This window comes from Perna viridis, chromosome 7 (assembly GCF_037379345.1).
Source record: "Perna viridis isolate PV_CMFRI_1.1 ecotype Kerala chromosome 7, ASM3737934v1, whole genome shotgun sequence".
Taxonomy (NCBI): domain Eukaryota; kingdom Metazoa; phylum Mollusca; class Bivalvia; order Mytilida; family Mytilidae; genus Perna; species Perna viridis.
This window is the reverse complement of record NC_142451.1, coordinates 39922707-39940259: the sequence shown is the minus strand read 5'-3', so window position 1 is coordinate 39940259 and position 17553 is coordinate 39922707. Positions and strand designations below refer to the sequence as shown.

The 17553-nt window shown below is 33.2% G+C and overlaps 1 protein-coding gene across 2 annotated transcripts; it reads left to right on the top strand.

Moving 5' to 3' along the window:
• The first annotated feature begins 4539 nt into the window (after positions 1-4539).
• Positions 4540-16429, top strand: LOC148612675 (arylsulfatase J-like). 2 transcript variants are annotated; one of them, XM_088594328.1, is made up of 9 exons: positions 4540-4693; positions 5318-5479; positions 6555-6714; positions 9089-9201; positions 10409-10525; positions 11455-11577; positions 12157-12289; positions 13355-13508; positions 14798-16429. In XM_088594328.1, the coding sequence occupies exons 2-9, from the start codon at positions 5372-5374 to the stop codon at positions 15513-15515; spliced, it is 1626 nt and encodes a 541-aa protein (XP_088450454.1). In that variant the 5' UTR covers positions 4540-4693; positions 5318-5371; the 3' UTR covers positions 15516-16429. The 2 variants fall into 2 exon arrangements, with proteins under 2 accessions (XP_088450454.1, XP_088450453.1); XM_088594327.1 differs by lacking the exon at positions 9089-9201 and adding an exon at positions 8518-8630.
• Positions 16430-17553: the final 1124 nt, after the last annotated feature.

Below are 17553 nucleotides of genomic sequence, written 5' to 3'. Positions count from 1 at the left end.
TACTAATTCCTGCCTACGGGCCTGACTATGTGTTCAAATTCCTGACTACGGGCCTTACTATGTGTTCAAATTTCTCCCTACGGGCCTGACTATATGTTCAAATTCCTCGGTAAGAGCAAAACTAATGCCTCGCATATTTTAGCGACTTATGTTTCAGATCAGTAATTCAGTCTTGTTTAAGAAAGTTCGACAAGAAGATATTTTTATGTGATTATAATAGTTCCCCTTACTAGAATCTTTGCTGTTTGTTCGCAGCTTGCAGCAAACATTCTGCAAACACCGCATCTTTAATAAACCACGAGTTTGCCATAATTCATAGTCACCAATCATGTTTGCGGTAACTTCGCCAGAAACTTAGTTGATGTTCTATTAGCCAAATTGTTTAAACTTCTGGCGATTTTTCGGTGAACATTCAACAAAAGATCGACAGAACTTTCAAATTCTTTTGAGCATGCTCAGTGCTATTATAAATTTGAATCATGGAGGAATTAAATAAGCATCTGAGCATTCCATTTACCATTCTGTTTATTAATTACCTTAATTTGCAATATGCAATCAAACAGTTTTTACATGTACTTGTTAGAAGTAGGATTATCTGCAATACTATAGAAGTACTAGTAGTTATGGTAAGATTTATATTCATTATTATCAATTTAGATCGAAGATCAGAATTGATATAGCAGTCACCAGTGCCTTTACATTTGTAAAACCTGATAGCATCTACAATTAACTAACACTACCGCAGGAAAATAGTCCCATTGGCATTCCCCATTGCACATTGTTAGGTGCACTTCGTAGGTATTTCAAATATATCAAATTTAATTCTATGTTATTTACTCCAATAAACAAACCAAATAAACAACTTTCACTGCGAAATTAATCTGCTGATTAATTGCATTTGTATTAACAACGATCCAATTAAAAAGAGTTGACCTCTAACCTCTTATCAGTACTGCACCTGTTTATTTCTATACATTTACCCGATTAAGCCAGTCGTTCAGTGTCGATATATTCAAGTTGCCCATCTATGTTTAGACACATAATAAACCATTTGATGTTAAGCTAGAAATGAAAACCCTGCAAGATTATAAATAGTTAACTATCAATCATAGAATTGAAATATGAAGAGGAATGTTGAGTACCAATTGAAATACCAGATGTTCTAGGCAGACTCCGGCGGATAAAAGGGGCAGTGGTTTTGATCAAGAAACTTGTATGAAGAACTTGGGTTTCAGGCTATTACTTGTCTTCATCGTTTGGTCTTTTTTTACAAAAGGGTAGCATAACCCCCGAAACCATCCTGACGTATCACCTACGGTATCGTGTAGTTTTATTACGGTTGTCGCCTCGTGACATATGATGCCCGTAGATGACAAATTAAATGAAACTTTGCCTTGGCGATGGCAAAGGAGTTTCGATAATGCATTTCTCTGGAATTGTGCCATTTTTTGGGTCATGTGTTATTGCTTTTCGCAATGATCAATCTACTTGGCTACTATAATAGAAATGTAGGTGGTCCAGGACTTAAAAGTGCATGGCTAATGTTTCCTGCACCAGACATGAATGGTGAAATTATATTATAAGACATTACCGTTTATATTAATGTACGTGTCAGTGGAGCTATAGCTAGATGCCCAGAAACTAAGCGCTTTTACATGACACATAGACGTCTATGGAGTAACTTGTAGCACTTGAGCTATAAAGCTTATCAACTGAGAAATGTAGCTTGTTGAGAGGAACATTTAAGGATAGATTTATTTCAATGATTGCGGATCAAGTTTAAATGATTTAACAGACAGTTTCGACCTGGAGGTTGATAAATTGAATTTCGACCTGAAAATTAAAAAGAAAACTGGGAATGGCCAACTAGTAGTTTGAACTAGTAGTTTGTAGTTCAGTTATGCACTATGTCCGAGAGATTTGTATTAATTAATCTAAGTGTTCTATGCAGCATATATGTAAACCGATATCGAACCTGAATATTACCCAAACAGGCGCACTGCTACGATGTGCGTGTTTTGTAATCAGAATAGTAAATTTAAAAAATAAAACAAAGAGATCAATATTATACATGTATAATATCAAGCTTGTGTTAAGATACGTTTGATTTCGATCCTCGTACTTTTCTTTTATCCCAAATTTTTGCAATTTTCGATTGTTTGATTCATAAAAAATTCATACGATATAAATTGATTCAATACATGAGTACTTTGATTACAAGCAGTTATTTACATGTATTTTCATTTGAGGGTTTTTTTTTGTCTTATGTGTTTGCTATAGATTTTTCTGCATGCATTATACTAGTAGTGTAATTGTGTATTAATATAATCAGAAGCATTTGTTTTATCTAAAATCTGAAAGCATGAAACCTATGTTTCAAATTTTAAAAAGTGTTTCAGCAGTTCAGCAAAAAATGAGTATACACAAATGTATCAATTAAGGCCATATTAATCAAGTGACTGAGTATTATCCAAAGATAAAATTGCACTAATCTGTGTCTTGAAATTTGGAGGAAATAAGATTTTTAAAACTATGTAAACCAAAATTTGGCACAATTGCAATGGTAAATTTGAAATTGTATATTAGTATTGATTACTGGAAATCTAGCTAGTGCAAGTACATGTACCTTTATTGATTAGTAATAACTGGCGTAACATTGCAGCAACCCAAATAAAGCTATCAGTCTTCGGCATTAACTTGCAGCGAATCTCAATTGCATAAGTTAACAATACATTTTGTAGTAATTATGTCCGCCAAAACATCGCAGCCTTCCACATTAGGCTATGGAGTGTTTGCCGCAAGTTTGCGACAAACTTCATTTGCATGGTAAATTGTTTGCAGCTAACTCACAGCGAATATTTGCTGCAAGTTTGTAGTAAAGTTGCCATATATTTGCGGCAAATGTTCGCCAGAGAGCCATATATTTTCGGTAAGGATCACCATAAATAGAATATTCTGAAAACTAAGGATGACTGCAGTACTTAACAATTTCCTTTAAGAGTGGGTTATTTTAGTTTCTCATGCATGATACTGAACCTCTTCTCGAATTTTTCGTGGTTCTCTCTTATAATATTGTAAAATATCTCACTGGCTGCAAGCAAAGAGTTAAATGCTATAAAAAAAAAGTCCTTGCTACAAGTATGGAAAAAAGTATTTCTATATGAGCAGGTGACTAAACTATACGAAACATAGCACAGTGATCACACAGTCTTAATTAGATTTGGGTGTTAACAAAGCGAGAATATACGTCGGCTATCTTTTTTAAAGATAATACTTGTTTTCCGTAGGACAGTGTTCACACGGTGAACTATTCACCAAATAGATTTTGAATGAAAAAAGCGAGAAAATGTATCGGCTTTCTTTTTAAAGATAGTACTTGTTTTCATATTGAAATTAAATGTACATCATTCAACAACACAATTTCCCCCCTAAATGAGGTTCACTCCCATAATTTCTAGTTGTCTAAATCTGATTTAGTGTAACTTGAAATAATGATAATAAGCTAAGTCAAAAGATATCGCTTCAATACCGTTTCTTTCCCCTGCATATGTGTACCTCTTCAATACAGGTAAGAATTAATTAAAGAAATAGAAAGTTTTCTGAATTCATCATGTCTGTATTGCATGTAGTTGAATAAAATAAAGCATTAGATTCTATTTGGATATGAATTATTATGAAGAAAAATGTTCACGAGCTAAGATGACCATTTTTTTTTCGCCCTGTTAACTGAACGTTTTGTTTTGCCAACTTATGGTTTTGCCCACTATGGTGTAATCCCTTTTGGATACAGTCACTTCGCCCAGTCTTTTGAGTAATACCTTTTGGGATTCAGTCACTTCCCCCAGTCTATGGGGTAATCCCTTTTGGTAGTACCTGGAGCTATATTCTGACTTGCCTGCCACTGACCAAGTAAGAAAATAGCCCTGGAACCGAATTCCATAATTCCTTTTGGGAATTGGTGCTGGATATATTTTTTTGTTTATACCATGGTTGTGGTCAAAACAAAAAATATTACCAGCGCTGAATATATTTACACTATTTTCCCCCAATGACCCTCTTTTCCCCATTATTGAATGTCTGTGACCCAATCATACATGTACATATATGCTGAAAAAGTTCATTCTTACCTGCTTTAAATCTGTTTCAACCTGAGGAAATATACCCCACCCCATCTCCAACCAGTGAAATGTATGTATATCTTTTAATTTACTTAGAAAATTGGTAATCTAATTTATTTTATATTCATCACACTAGATTCCAATTTACTAAAAATTGAGAGTGGTAGCTAGGTCTTGGAATATTTCAACTTTACAATTCAATATTCCATTTAAGAATAATCAAAAGTCCACAATAAGGTATAAGTTGAAAGGTCATCCTGCATGGTCCTATTTTACTTTCTAACCACCCCTATAAAAATTGTGGCTTCCTCAAGTAGCCTATCTTTAATCACAAGATCTTGTCTGTTAACTAAAGTAGTATCAGAACTGATATTGGCTAAATATGATTCACTTAAGATATGGATTATTGTTTATAGTAACATATGTTGTACATCTTTTGTTGTAATCATGTGATGACAGGTCATGTGATTGGATGTTTTTTTTATGGTAATTGGTGTCATGTGGTTATGATAATGTACACTTGTACACTCATACAACTGTTTTGATAAGAACTCCAGCTTGTTTTGTACAACAATGTAAGTAGATTGTTATTGCATTTTTAATGCAGTGACATTAATTTAAATTTATCTAAGGCAAGTATAAGATTGTAAAGAGGTATTTTTGGATTCTAATGTCCATTTATTCAGTGAAATATGCTATTCTGTTCTACAACTTTTTGTACATATTTTTTATATTATGTATTTTATTAGTTCATGTACATAGCATGTAGAAAAACTGAAAACTTTACAATGAAAAAACACAAAATCAAACACAGTATTACTTGAATATATGTGTGGTAAGTGTCCCAATAAGAATTTAGTGAAATTTTGCAGAACTACATAGACTTTTTCAAATCCTTACATATATAAGGCACAATTTGAAGTTGAATGCTCATTTGCCTGTGGGCTTGCTCCCACTATCAAATATGCAGCCCCAATAGTATATAACCTTTACTTTATATTCGAGGAACTGCATATTTGATGATGGGAGCAAGGCGGCCTGTTAAGAAACTAAGTAACTTCACCACGTATTTAGTATCTCTGGTTCTGTGTTAGATTTGTAGTGAATTCCTCTTCCTCTCTAAAAAAAGTGGAATCCCACATTGACTATTTTTAGCAGTTGTCTATTGATCATGTAACTTTTAATTTTGTTTTTTTCAGTTAAAACTATTTGGAACTTCACTTGAGATGAGCTACATGTAACTTACTATTATCATGGATCTGAGGTTATTAGTACATGTATCAGTCACCTTGTGTTGTCTACTGTCAGCTGTGACAGGATCAGCCAGGCCGCATATTGTTGTTATAGTTGCTGATGATCTGGTAAATTATATCTTATGACAGTTTCTTGCTCCTTGTAACTGTCATTGTATTTGATAAATATTTGATTGTACATAATTCATGTATTTATTATAATACATTTTATAGAACTGGTAGATATATATATTTAGCCAAGCTAGACCTTACATAATTTTCAATACACTTTAACAAGAATGGAAATGGTGAATAATGTATGTCAAAGAGACAACAAAGTCACTGGGATGAAAAATGTCAGCTCAAGGCCACCCATGGGTCATATGTGGCCACAATTGAACATGTATGTAGCCACGTACATGTATAGGCAAAATAACAACAACAGTTAAACAGCTATCAGGAAGTTTGTTTGTTTTTTTTTTATCAGACTGTGAGAAAAAGGAAAGTATTGATACATTGTAAGTGGTGAAGATTTTTCTGTTTTTCTTTAATATGCTAATTGATGAGTTTATGCCTATCAAGTACTTTTAAGCAGCAGTCTTAAGAGATAGAAGGTGATTCATGCATGTCAACAACCCCCCCCCCAATTCAGTTTTATTTATTCTTCAAAAACAGTTACTGTGTTACAGTCTTAGTTTTTTCATTTGATTGGTGCACTTTTGAGATAAAATTTATACAGATTGTACATGAAATTGACACTTTGCAAGAGTATCGTTCTTAATTTTGTTTTATTTGGTTAATTTTAGTGGGAAAAAAGTGTACGATTTTACAAAAGTGCGGATCAGAATACAGAAATATTTATCGTTATATAAAATATGGCATTTGTAGACTGATTAGCATTGTTTGTTTGATGGGTTTTTCTAAACCATGAATCACTTAACCCTTGGCAGTGTCTGAATTTTATGTGGACTGGTACTTAAATACATATACTTGTATATTAGCAGAGGGGCAGATCAACACTTTATAAAAAAAGGTTGTTACAAGTACAGGAATTTATAAATAGAAGAGGGATCTATTTTTAAGGCTATCATTTGCTCACATTTGCTAGGGTTCTGCACAAAATTTCCTACCCACGATACTGGACCCACCACTGTTAGTAGGAATAAATTTTATTTCTTGTTGACATTTTCTTTTATATTGACAGGGATGGAATGATGTCAGTTTCCATGGTTCCACCCAGATATCTACACCAAACCTAGATGATCTGGCCTACAAGGGGATCCTGTTGAAGAACTACTATGTTTCCCCAATTTGTACCCCGACCAGGGGTGCCCTAATGTCTGGCAGGCACCCAATACACACAGGTACAATTTATGGCATATGGTACTGACATATGTCTGTCTGCCTGTCTGTTTGTACAATTGTAATTCAGTTAGTTTGTACATCTTATAACTAAACATTGAACATTTTTATACCCCACACAAACAAAGATCGGGGATATATAGGGTCACTTCACCATGCCTGTAAGTCTTTCTGTCCATACTATTTACTTAGCAGCTTGCAGCATTGTGATGAAACTTTGTGGGATGTAATATAGCAACATTAGGATGTGCATAATGCCAGGAATTTATGTTTGGACAATAATTGTAGAAATGACAGCTATTGAACTTAGGCATTTTTTATTTTATCTATTTTTGTGAAACATTTAATATCTATTACCCTACCTAATGTTTGATGTGTACTATATTAACTTTTCAATATAATTTGTTTCTGAGTAATGTGGCTTTAAACAGCATGACTTCAAAACATGTATTGTACATAGATGAAAGTGCTACTTATGATATTGATATTCTGCTCAATGCATATGATAATTATCAGTTTTTAACAAAAAAATGCTATTTTGATTTTTTTCCAATTTAAGTCAATTTCTTTCAAATTAACAGCATTTTTCATTTAAATTGAAAAAAATAATTTTTCCTTTACCCCTAGTTTTGAAAAATGTTGGATGAGAATCTAGAAATTTTTCATGATGGCCATTATATGTAAATGGAAAAAAACTCATTTGGAACTGCAGCTTTGAATGTCAGTTAATTAAGCTGTAACAAAAGAAATGCCTACTCTACCAAATTTGAGTTTAAAGGTGTATGATGATATGGATTTAGATATAACTTGCCTTTATGAAATTAAAATATTGAAAAAGATCACCAGTCTAAATACTAATTTTTTGTCATGAATTTAATTCTACTGCATTGAACTCTTTCAAAAACTTAATGTAAATATTTGTCATTATAATTGTAACGCACAATAAACAAAAGTTTCTATTGTGCTTTTAAACGAACACTCCTATCGTGTGTTTAAACGCATGATGCATACATTTAAATGCACAATAAATGAACACCTTGGCGTGCATTTAAACGCATGATAGACGAACGCTCATTCTGTGTGTTTAAACGCACAATAGATGAAAGATGAAAAATAATGATATTAACAAATAATGATGAAAACAAAATTAAAAATTTAATTAATGAAAATATATTAATCAATAATAGCAAATAATATAAAAATGGCAGTTGAAACAAGGAAATAAAGTACAAAAAATAAACAAACGCTTCCATCGTATGTTTAAATGAACACTCATGTCTTGCGTTTATATGAACGCTTGTATTGTGCATTTAACCTGAACTTTTCAAGGAGTGTATGCTTGTTTTACTTACTTATTATTTCAATGGACTTGTGAGAATTGTACATGTAACTAAATCATTTGATATTTATATCAGGAAGGATTCATATGTTATATTTTGCACTGCAATATTGTCTCATGTGTTGCATTTTCTTGCTGTTTTTGCAAGGCTTTATTATTTGTTTGTAGAGCTACTTTACATTAAGATGCACAATATTTTTCTTAAAACGCAGAAGATAGGAGGCTAGAAGTACTGTAAATTTAGAAATTATTGCATTGGTTTGATTATTGCAAAAATTGCAATTGACTTAAAACTACAATGATTAAAACTCACTTCATTAAACTTTAATCGTAATTGATATTTAGTATTTTTTCAAAATAGTTAAAATTGTATGTTAAAGTAAAACAATAAAATTGCAATAATTAATGTATGCAATATTTTCTAAATTTACATTAGTATGATCTGTATTTATTTACTGAACAACAGGTTTACAACACAGTGTAATACTGGGATCAGAACCTTATGGTCTGCCATTAGATGTCACTATAATGCCTCAATGGCTACAGAAACTAGGATATAGAACTCATATGGTTGGAAAGGTTGTTCAAGTTTTAAGTTCGTAGTTGTCACCTAGCAGTCCTGGTATTGTTGCTTTTTATGAATATTTTGTATTTTCCCATTGCTTTAGTGCTTTGCTTTTGATTAAGTTTTGCATGCATGATGTGTCATGACATCCATGACAGAGGTGTTGAAAATCGTCAACATCGTCATGCCTGATCATCGTCATGCCTGATCATCGTCTATTTATGATTACTGTTCATAGGAATTCATGTACACTCAAAACATTTGTATCAACTCATCATCTTTGACATTCTCCCTATTGAAACTATAGACAATGTATCCCCTCAATTGGGACTACTTTCACCCTTCTAGTTTTACGGAGAAAAACACTACTTTTTAGTGTAGGGGAAATGGCTGAGTAATTTTGATTGTGTATCTCCTACTTACAGCACCAATCACTGTCAGTTATCCCAATAGCACTGCTTTTTATCTTCAGGCCTACAGGCAGGAGTTATAGTGGGATCACAACCTTATGGTCTCCCCCTTAATTTCACTATAATGCCTGAATGGTTAAAGAAGCTAGGCTACCGTACCCATATGGTTGGAAAGGTATAAATATACACTTTAGTAAATGTAGTCTTGTGGTATAGTTTAAGTTATAGCCATAGTTAAATAGAGAATTAAGTAGCAGTCTTTGTAAGAATCATACAAAATCAGAAAAAATGTGATACACCCCAAAAAAGGCTACATATTTTTATTTTTGTAATTAAGTTATTTTATGGGTCTATATTGTGAAATGTGTAATTATTCATATCTGCCTCCTCTTAGGAGATAATCAACATTGAAAATCCAGTAGATTCTATTGTATTTGAGTGTCATTTACAGAGTTATCTCCCTTAATTTTGAAATCTACAATGCATTCTATATCATTTTAATCTCCTATGAACATGGGCTGTATGAAAAATCACATGTTACTTTCTGTTTACCACATTTTAAACAAAATATCAAAAATAAAAATATGTGAGCTTTCCAACCGTGAATCACATTTTGCATGATTCTTATGTGGAGAGCTACTTAACTACAATGAAACTTGACTGAACAAAGCCCCTTTCAGGTCATGAATCTTAATCAGTTTTGGCAGGTGCATTTTTTACACTGGTTCAAAGTTCATTGAAATTGGCTTAATGACACTTATAAAGATGTCTGCAGTGGCAGATTTAGAGTTTTTGGTAAGGGGGCCCCCAAAAAAAATTTCTTGACAGGATCACCGGTGCGGATCACGAAGTGAGTGTTTTTCATGATTTAACACTTACAATTTTTCAACAATATTTTTTCTTAGGGGGAGGGGGGCTCGATCTGCCACTGGTCTGATGTAGGCCTGTTATCCAGTTTATAAGGTTTCAATGTAGATGTTTCACTTTAGGTACAATATGAATGTGAATCTTATTATTTTTATGTTTTGACAGTAGTTCATATAACTAAATTTAGATACTTGATTGACCTTTGCATGTTTAATCATTGCAATTAAATATTAAATATCACACATAGATGTAAATTTAGCTTTGGAGCAATGAGTTGAACTGGTTCAGACAATCAAAGGGAGATTATTCAACTTGAATTTAAATTTGGATCTTTTAATCTAATCACATATGATATATTTAATAAATTTGTCCCAATGAATAATTTTTTATTGTATTGTTACACTGAATCTAAAATTTGAATTTGAATTGAAGTTTATAAAGTTAATTTTTCTCACTTTTATTTTTCCTCAGAAAAATTGTATATATTTATGAAGAAAACTGCTTATATATTTCAGTGGCACTTAGGATTCTTCAGGAAGGAGTACACTCCACTTTACAGAGGGTTTGAGTCCCACTATGGGTACTATCTTGGATGTGGGGATTACTTTGACCATACTTCAGAGGCAGTCCCAGTAAGTCTGAGGATGTTATATAGGTGCAAGATCTCCTCACAATATATACACAGAAAAAAATGAAACATATGTTTTTCATATATTTTGGGCCACCATGAACAACACATGAATAACATGTTTCCGACTAACTAATTAATTCATGAAGATCAATTAAATAAAAATGGTATGGTTTTTATATGTTTTCAACAGGATTTTAGATATGAAACGAGAATAGTTTTCATATAATTTTTGAAAATGTATGATTTCATGAATTTCAATGCACAAAAACATATTTTTACCATACTGGTCCTAAACATATTGTTTTCATGAAAACCTATGAAAAAATATGCGGTGCAGCACATGTCAAAATGTATCACATACAGTATCAACCTACAGGGGCTTTCTCTCACCTTCAAATATACAGTCTGACTAGTATAAACATGAAAATGATGATCTCAGATTTGGGGGTACCTCGCTTCAACTCATTCTTTTTTTCAAATAAATTGAATATATTACTATTTACTGGTCAGTAATTGAAATCACTTGACAAATAACTAATCTAATATATCATAATCAAATATAGTTTTTATTTTACTTCCAATCAAATCAATACAAGGATTTCTACATCCTAACTCCATATTTCTGCAGTCACTTGCACCGAAAGTGAAACTGTTGGGACCTTTGACATTGCTAGACAAACCGGTTTGGTTGGCACTTTAGTATAATCCCATGAAGTCTGTGTAACCAATGGACACAGCTTTTCCATTTACTGATGTTTGAAAAAATATCAAATATGCATTACTGGTACAGATCTGTGTATATATTTAAGTATAGATTTGATATTACAGTTTTCTTGTAATGGGTTAATAACTGAATTATTTAAGAGTTTTTCTATAAGATTTCTTGGAGTTATGTAGTATCTTCAATTCCCACATTATGACTCTTTCCAGGAATATTTTGGCTATGATTTCTGGAGAAACAACACAGTTGACTACTCCTCTATCGGCCAGTATTCAACAGAGATATTTGCCCAAGAGGCAACCAGAATTATCATGAACCACAATCAGGAGGAGGTGAGTGACAAAGTGTCATGGATACATGTATGCTATAAATTAATTTGTTTGGCTTGTTTTCGCTAGCAGCATGATCTAAAGTGCTACCCAGTTTTTAGCCAGCGACTTACGCTTTTAAAAGAAATATTTGTGCATTGGCTGTAGCAAAGTACAAGCTTATATGCAAGTTGACATTCTGCATGATGCAGAAATGCCAATTATGTTAAGTTAATGGAGTAAATGAAACATGGCATTAAATGTGCTGTAATGTTCATTTTGCTGTCTCTTAATTTAGATCATAGCATTAACAATACTGCATAAAATAGTTAATGCACTTGATTAGGAAAGAAAAATGAGAGAAACAAAAGTATATTTAGGTTAACTTTTATACAACCTCCATGGGGATATTTTTATATTTTTGTGGGAGTAACAGAAAAGATTTCATTCTAATTAGAATGTGTGCAAGTTTGAAAAAAAAAATAAAAACAACAATACATTATTATGTCTTTTAGCATGTATGTTTCTAATTTTATCTTTCATTCCTTTATTTAACAATCCATGCTGTATACTGTACATAAAGTGTGCATTTTCTGTTTTTAGCCATTATTTCTATATCTTCCATTCCAAGCTGTACACAGCGGGAACCTTCCTGATGGTAAACCTCTCCAGGCTCCTGGAAAATACATCAATAGATTTCCACATATACAAAATATCAATAGGAAAACTTATGCTGGTAAGAAGTCAACTTGTGATGAAGACTAAGATAGGCTAACACTTGATAGAGTGTAGGAAATGTGATATGAAACTATTTAAAATAGGCCAACCAAAAGTAACTTCTAGGTTGTCATCCCTGTTTTCATCTCTTTTAAGGGTTCATCATTACCTATTATTATTACCATATATATAAATAAAAAAAATCAAAAATATATGTACATCTCTCTCATCACTAGTACGGGCTCTGAAAATCATTTGTTGCTTTTTGGATGCAATTGAAAGGTAATGAAATGCTTCTTTTTGAGGCTCTTAGAAAGTTGCCAGGGGACCATGAGCTTTTTGAAGTAAGATTGAAAAGAAAACTTAATTTGCGACCAAGTTTGAATAGGTTTTTAAATGTTTGTGAACTCATGAATACCGGTAATTGAATTCAATAATTGACTGCCTCTGTGGTTTAGTGTTGTTTACACTATTGGTGTATTGGAAGTTGAGTGATCCCTAGTCATATGAAAAATTAGAAGTCAATATATATAGCTACTTCTCCACTAACACATGGGACAAAGAGGAGATAGCAAGACAACTAGTCAGATTGGACGCTGAATATTTTTTTTGGGGGGGGGGAAGGAGGGGGTTGGGGTAGGGTGATATGCCTACCTGAGGACTGTTGCTTCTATAAGCTTTATAACAATAGTGGATATGGTGAATATGTCAAAGAGAAACCAACTTCACCAGGATGATAAAATGTCAGGTCAAGGTCACCCATGAGTTCAGTGAATGATGAGGAATCCCTCACACAACTAGGCTACAGCTGGCCCCAAAATATCATTATACATAGGTACAGTGAAATAGCTGCCAGTATATATTCCAGCAGCATAAAAGTATATTGAAATATTGGAAGTGAAAACAAAACATTACATAGCACATTAAAATGTAGCCCAGTGGGTCATAGCCGTATAGATTAGGGTCAGTTTGAATACACGTTCTTGTCCTGAAATGCATGAAATATTTGTCATAGTAAGTTATACCACAATTAATAAATTTCTTCAACCAATCAATCGGTAAGATAATCTGTTTGTATTTGTAGGTATGGTAGCTGCTCTAGATGATGCTGTAGGTAATGTTGTTGCCTCACTGAAGGCCAGGGGTCTGTATGACAACTCTGTAATACTATTCACCACAGATAATGGAGGACCAGCCAACGGGTTTGATGGGAATGCTGCTAATAATTTCCCTCTTAGGTCTGTTGGTTAGTCGTAGGGTTATTTTAATAGATGGGATGGAGATCTTATAGGATAAGGACAAAAAATGAGCCAGAAACCAGCATTTTCCATATGTCCGCACAAAAACTTGTCATGAGTCAAAAAAAGTGACTTAGATTGGTTTTGGGGTTTTGACTTTAGCAAATTAAGAATAAGGTGCTACAATGGGGCCAGAAACAAGTTTTTCCTTGTATTGTTACTGGAGTGAAAGTGAATGGATTGCCTTGAAATTTACCACAAGAGTGTCATACCCTAAAGGAAGGTCAGAATTCATTTTGAAGGTTTTGACTTGAACCATTAAGAAATATGGGGCCTAAAATTGGCCACTTGGTTTCTGGCATAGATTTCACAAAAAGTCATAAGTGTAAAATTGATCATAAATTATGATGTCACAGTGCTATTTTAGGTTGTGACATCATTACTTACGATCAACTTTACACTTTCGACTTTTTGTGAAATCGACGCCTGGTCAAATTTTTATCCTAGTGTGTCAAATATCTATTCACAATCAAAATCTAAACCTGTATCAAGTTTGAATGATGTGTCCATACATGCCCTACCGTTAAGGGTTTGACATTTGCAGTCATATTAAACTGTGCACATCAAAGCATTTCAATTGTTTTTATATTATAGGTAACTGTCATATTTAAATAATTGTATTAAGGCATAAGAGGTTTTTCTTGATAAGAGTATAGGTATTACTTTATCAATAACCATGTCCTATTTTTTTCAATAAGATTTAGAGACCCATTCTCCTGAATACTCGGAGGTCAAGTGATGAGATCAAGGAACCCCTTTATAATTTTTTTGTCAAAATATCATGTGACTGTAATCAGTAGTTGCAGAAAAAGAATGAATAATAGGATAATTAAGTACCAGTCCATATAAAATCAGACACTGCCTTTATCAAAGTGATTCATGGTAAAGAAAAACCCACCTAACATATGATTTTTCAATCTACATATACAATATTTTTGTGTAACAATTGTCCTTTCCATATTCACTTTTGTACTTTTGAAAAAATAATACATTTATTTCCCACTAAAATCAACCAAATTAATCCTAATCAAGAACAACAACTCTTGCAGAGTGCCAGTTTCGCGTACAATCTATACTATTTTTAGCTCCGTGATTAAAAAAAAATTAACTATTGAAATATGAAGAGCTTTAAAGATTAAAGAAAACTAAAGCTTAGTTTTCCATCCCTTTTTCATCAAAATGACTGATTAAGTTTAAGTAACCACTGTTGAAATGACTTATTATTTTAGAGGAGTTAAAGCCACCCTTTGGGAAGGAGGTGTAAGAGGGACTGGTTTTCTACATTCACCACTCTTGAAGGAACAAGGTTATACTGCAGAACAAATGATTCATGTTTGTGATTGGTTACCGACTCTGTATAGTGCCGCTGGCGGTGATCCAACTGAAATGAAAGGCTTAGATGGTTACAATATGTGGGACATGTTGGCCCATAATGGGAAAAATATACGCACAGGAATGCTGCATAATATTGACCCATATGGATGGAAGGGGGCTGTAAGGGAGGGAGACTATAAACTTTTATATGGCAAAATAAACAAATCTTGGAATGGCTGGTACCCACCCTGGCAAGTAGACAGGGATACAGAGCAGCTTCATTATAGCAATAAAGACCAACTTCATGTTGATGAAGTGACTAAATATTACTCAGTAATGAATGAAAATACTAAAGAATTTACAATGGCTTCACCACTTAAAATAGAATGTGGAATTATTCCTCAAAATGCAACTACTAACTGTGACCCAGAAAAGAAGCCCTGTTTATATCACATTCCGTCAGATCCATGTGAATTCCACAACATCGCTGATCAACACCCTGATGTAGTGAAGCAGTTGATGGATATACTGTCTACTTATAACTCAACTATGGTACCACCATTAAATAAACCTCAGGACCCTGCAGGGAACCCCAGAAACCACAATGGGGCTTGGGTACCATGGTTACAGTGATGTAGGGCTTATATATATTTTATATTAGGTACCAGTTTGTATAATGTTGTTATGTATATTTTTGTAAAGCATATTTAGTGCAACAGTGCAAAATTTATGTCTCTTTAAATACAAAAAGGCTTTTGAAAGCCGATCTTTGACAGATAGGTTTTTGTTAATCACTGTCCATTGGTCTGTCCATCACATATAATGTTCAATAATTCATAAAAACTTTTAAGGTTTTTAAGATGTTTTATGGCCAATGATTTTCATCACTATGGAATCTTCCTTATTTTTTCATTGTTTTCTGACTTATGGTTTTGGATTTATGGGATTTCAAAAAACGATAAAAGTGGGACCAGCATAGCAATGTGGTTCAGAACAGCTTATTAATAAACATGAACTTTTTGCCCTTGGAGAAGGCCCCAAGGCCGAATATTTGGGCCACAATCTCTTTATTTTTATGGTTTTATTTGTATTTTATTTGAATTAAGTTCCCTTTCACCTTTTAAATGTGGCTATTGTTTACTTGTTCATTATTCTTATTAATAAACATCTACCGGACCAGGTCCGATTCCTATTTGGAGTACATATGTATCATTCGTTGTAAAACTATTTGCTTTGGAAACCAGTCTAATTAAAAACCGATCTCGCAGCGCCCGGTTTTCTGTACACGCAACATAACAGATAACTGGGAGCTGCGTGATCGGTTTTTAATGAGATTGTTTGAAAGCTACGCCCACAGCTGTAGCAAATGCCGGTACAACACCTTGGTATCTAAAATCCATGACAGCTGAAACAGAAATTTATGTATTAATTTGCATAATACATTTTGTTATACAACTTACCTTTGTTATCCAATCTTGTTAGTATGTTTTACTAGAACATTTATGTATACACATATTATTATTAAAATATCTAATGTGAAAAACAAATATTTCTTACGTTTTTAGAATATGATTTTGTAAGAAATCATGGAAGTATTGACCTGGCACGTCTTTTCAACTTTATTCAAGGCAAGTATTGTCGTATTGACTCGGAGTCGGTGACCAATTGTTTAATAATGAATTGGAGACCATTATATTTCATAAATTTTAGAATGAGATCATTTGATGGTTGGATTATCCTGGCAGTGTTTGGGGGAAAATATGCTGTTTTTGGTTTTTTATCCTGGGTTTTCCTGTAAGGATTAGATGTGCAGTCCCTAGTGGAGTTAAGTAAAAAATGGCTGGACTGTACATATGTATATGAGGCATATTATCAAATCCCAAATTTATTCAATTAAAAAGATCTTTTTTAAGACCATTAAGTATAAAATAGCAAGAGAGATTGGTATAGACTATATAGAAGAAGGTATATTTCATTATATTCAAGTCGTATACAATAAAAAAAGAGAAAAATTGAGCAATGCTCACATACTTTATACCCCTCGCTGTATACACTATGTCAAACTCCATTTACTACCGCCAAATTAATGTAGATCAAAATTGATAAAAAGAATATGTAACAAATATTCTGCAAAGGTTACGTTTAATTCCATACAGTGGTGTAGGAGGAGGTGAGCATAAGAGAAGGGTATCCTATATTCATAAAAGGTAAAGGCCATGTTTTGCTATGGACCCCTAAATAATAAATGAATAAATAACGGACACCCTCATCACTACCACCTCTCTTTTAAACATTGAATATTATACAACGATTTTCAGTCCATGTTAATGATGCATGGTATCATTAAAGTGGATAATCTAACTTTTTCGTGACTAAATAGATTGTCACTTTCACCTTTAATAAACTTTCCCGGCCTGAATGTGTTGTGAAAAGAGCCAACTACGTTTGTTTCGCTGTTACATACTTTTAACCAAGCAAACTAATCAGGCATATTTTACATCTTGGAGCATGACGATATTCAACCTTTAGTTTTGGGAACAAGATTTGCTTCTCAATTGGCGCCGCCTGCAAATTAGCGATTTTACAGTTTTATTTTATTACCCATTACCTATCATAGTTCCTCGTTGCACTGTAGTGTTATGAAACTAAAGTTTTATTCGTCAATAAGTAG

Coding starts and splice junctions, on each gene's coding strand:
- LOC148612675 (XM_088594328.1), top strand. CDS start 5,372: ATGGATCTGAGGTTATTAGTACATGTATCAGTCACCTTGTGTTGTCTA. Junction 5,480..6,554: donor TTATAGTTGCTGATGATCTG/GTAAATTATATC, acceptor TTATATTGACAG/GGATGGAATGATGTCAGTTT. Junction 11,578..12,156: donor TGAACCACAATCAGGAGGAG/GTGAGTGACAAA, acceptor TTCTGTTTTTAG/CCATTATTTCTATATCTTCC.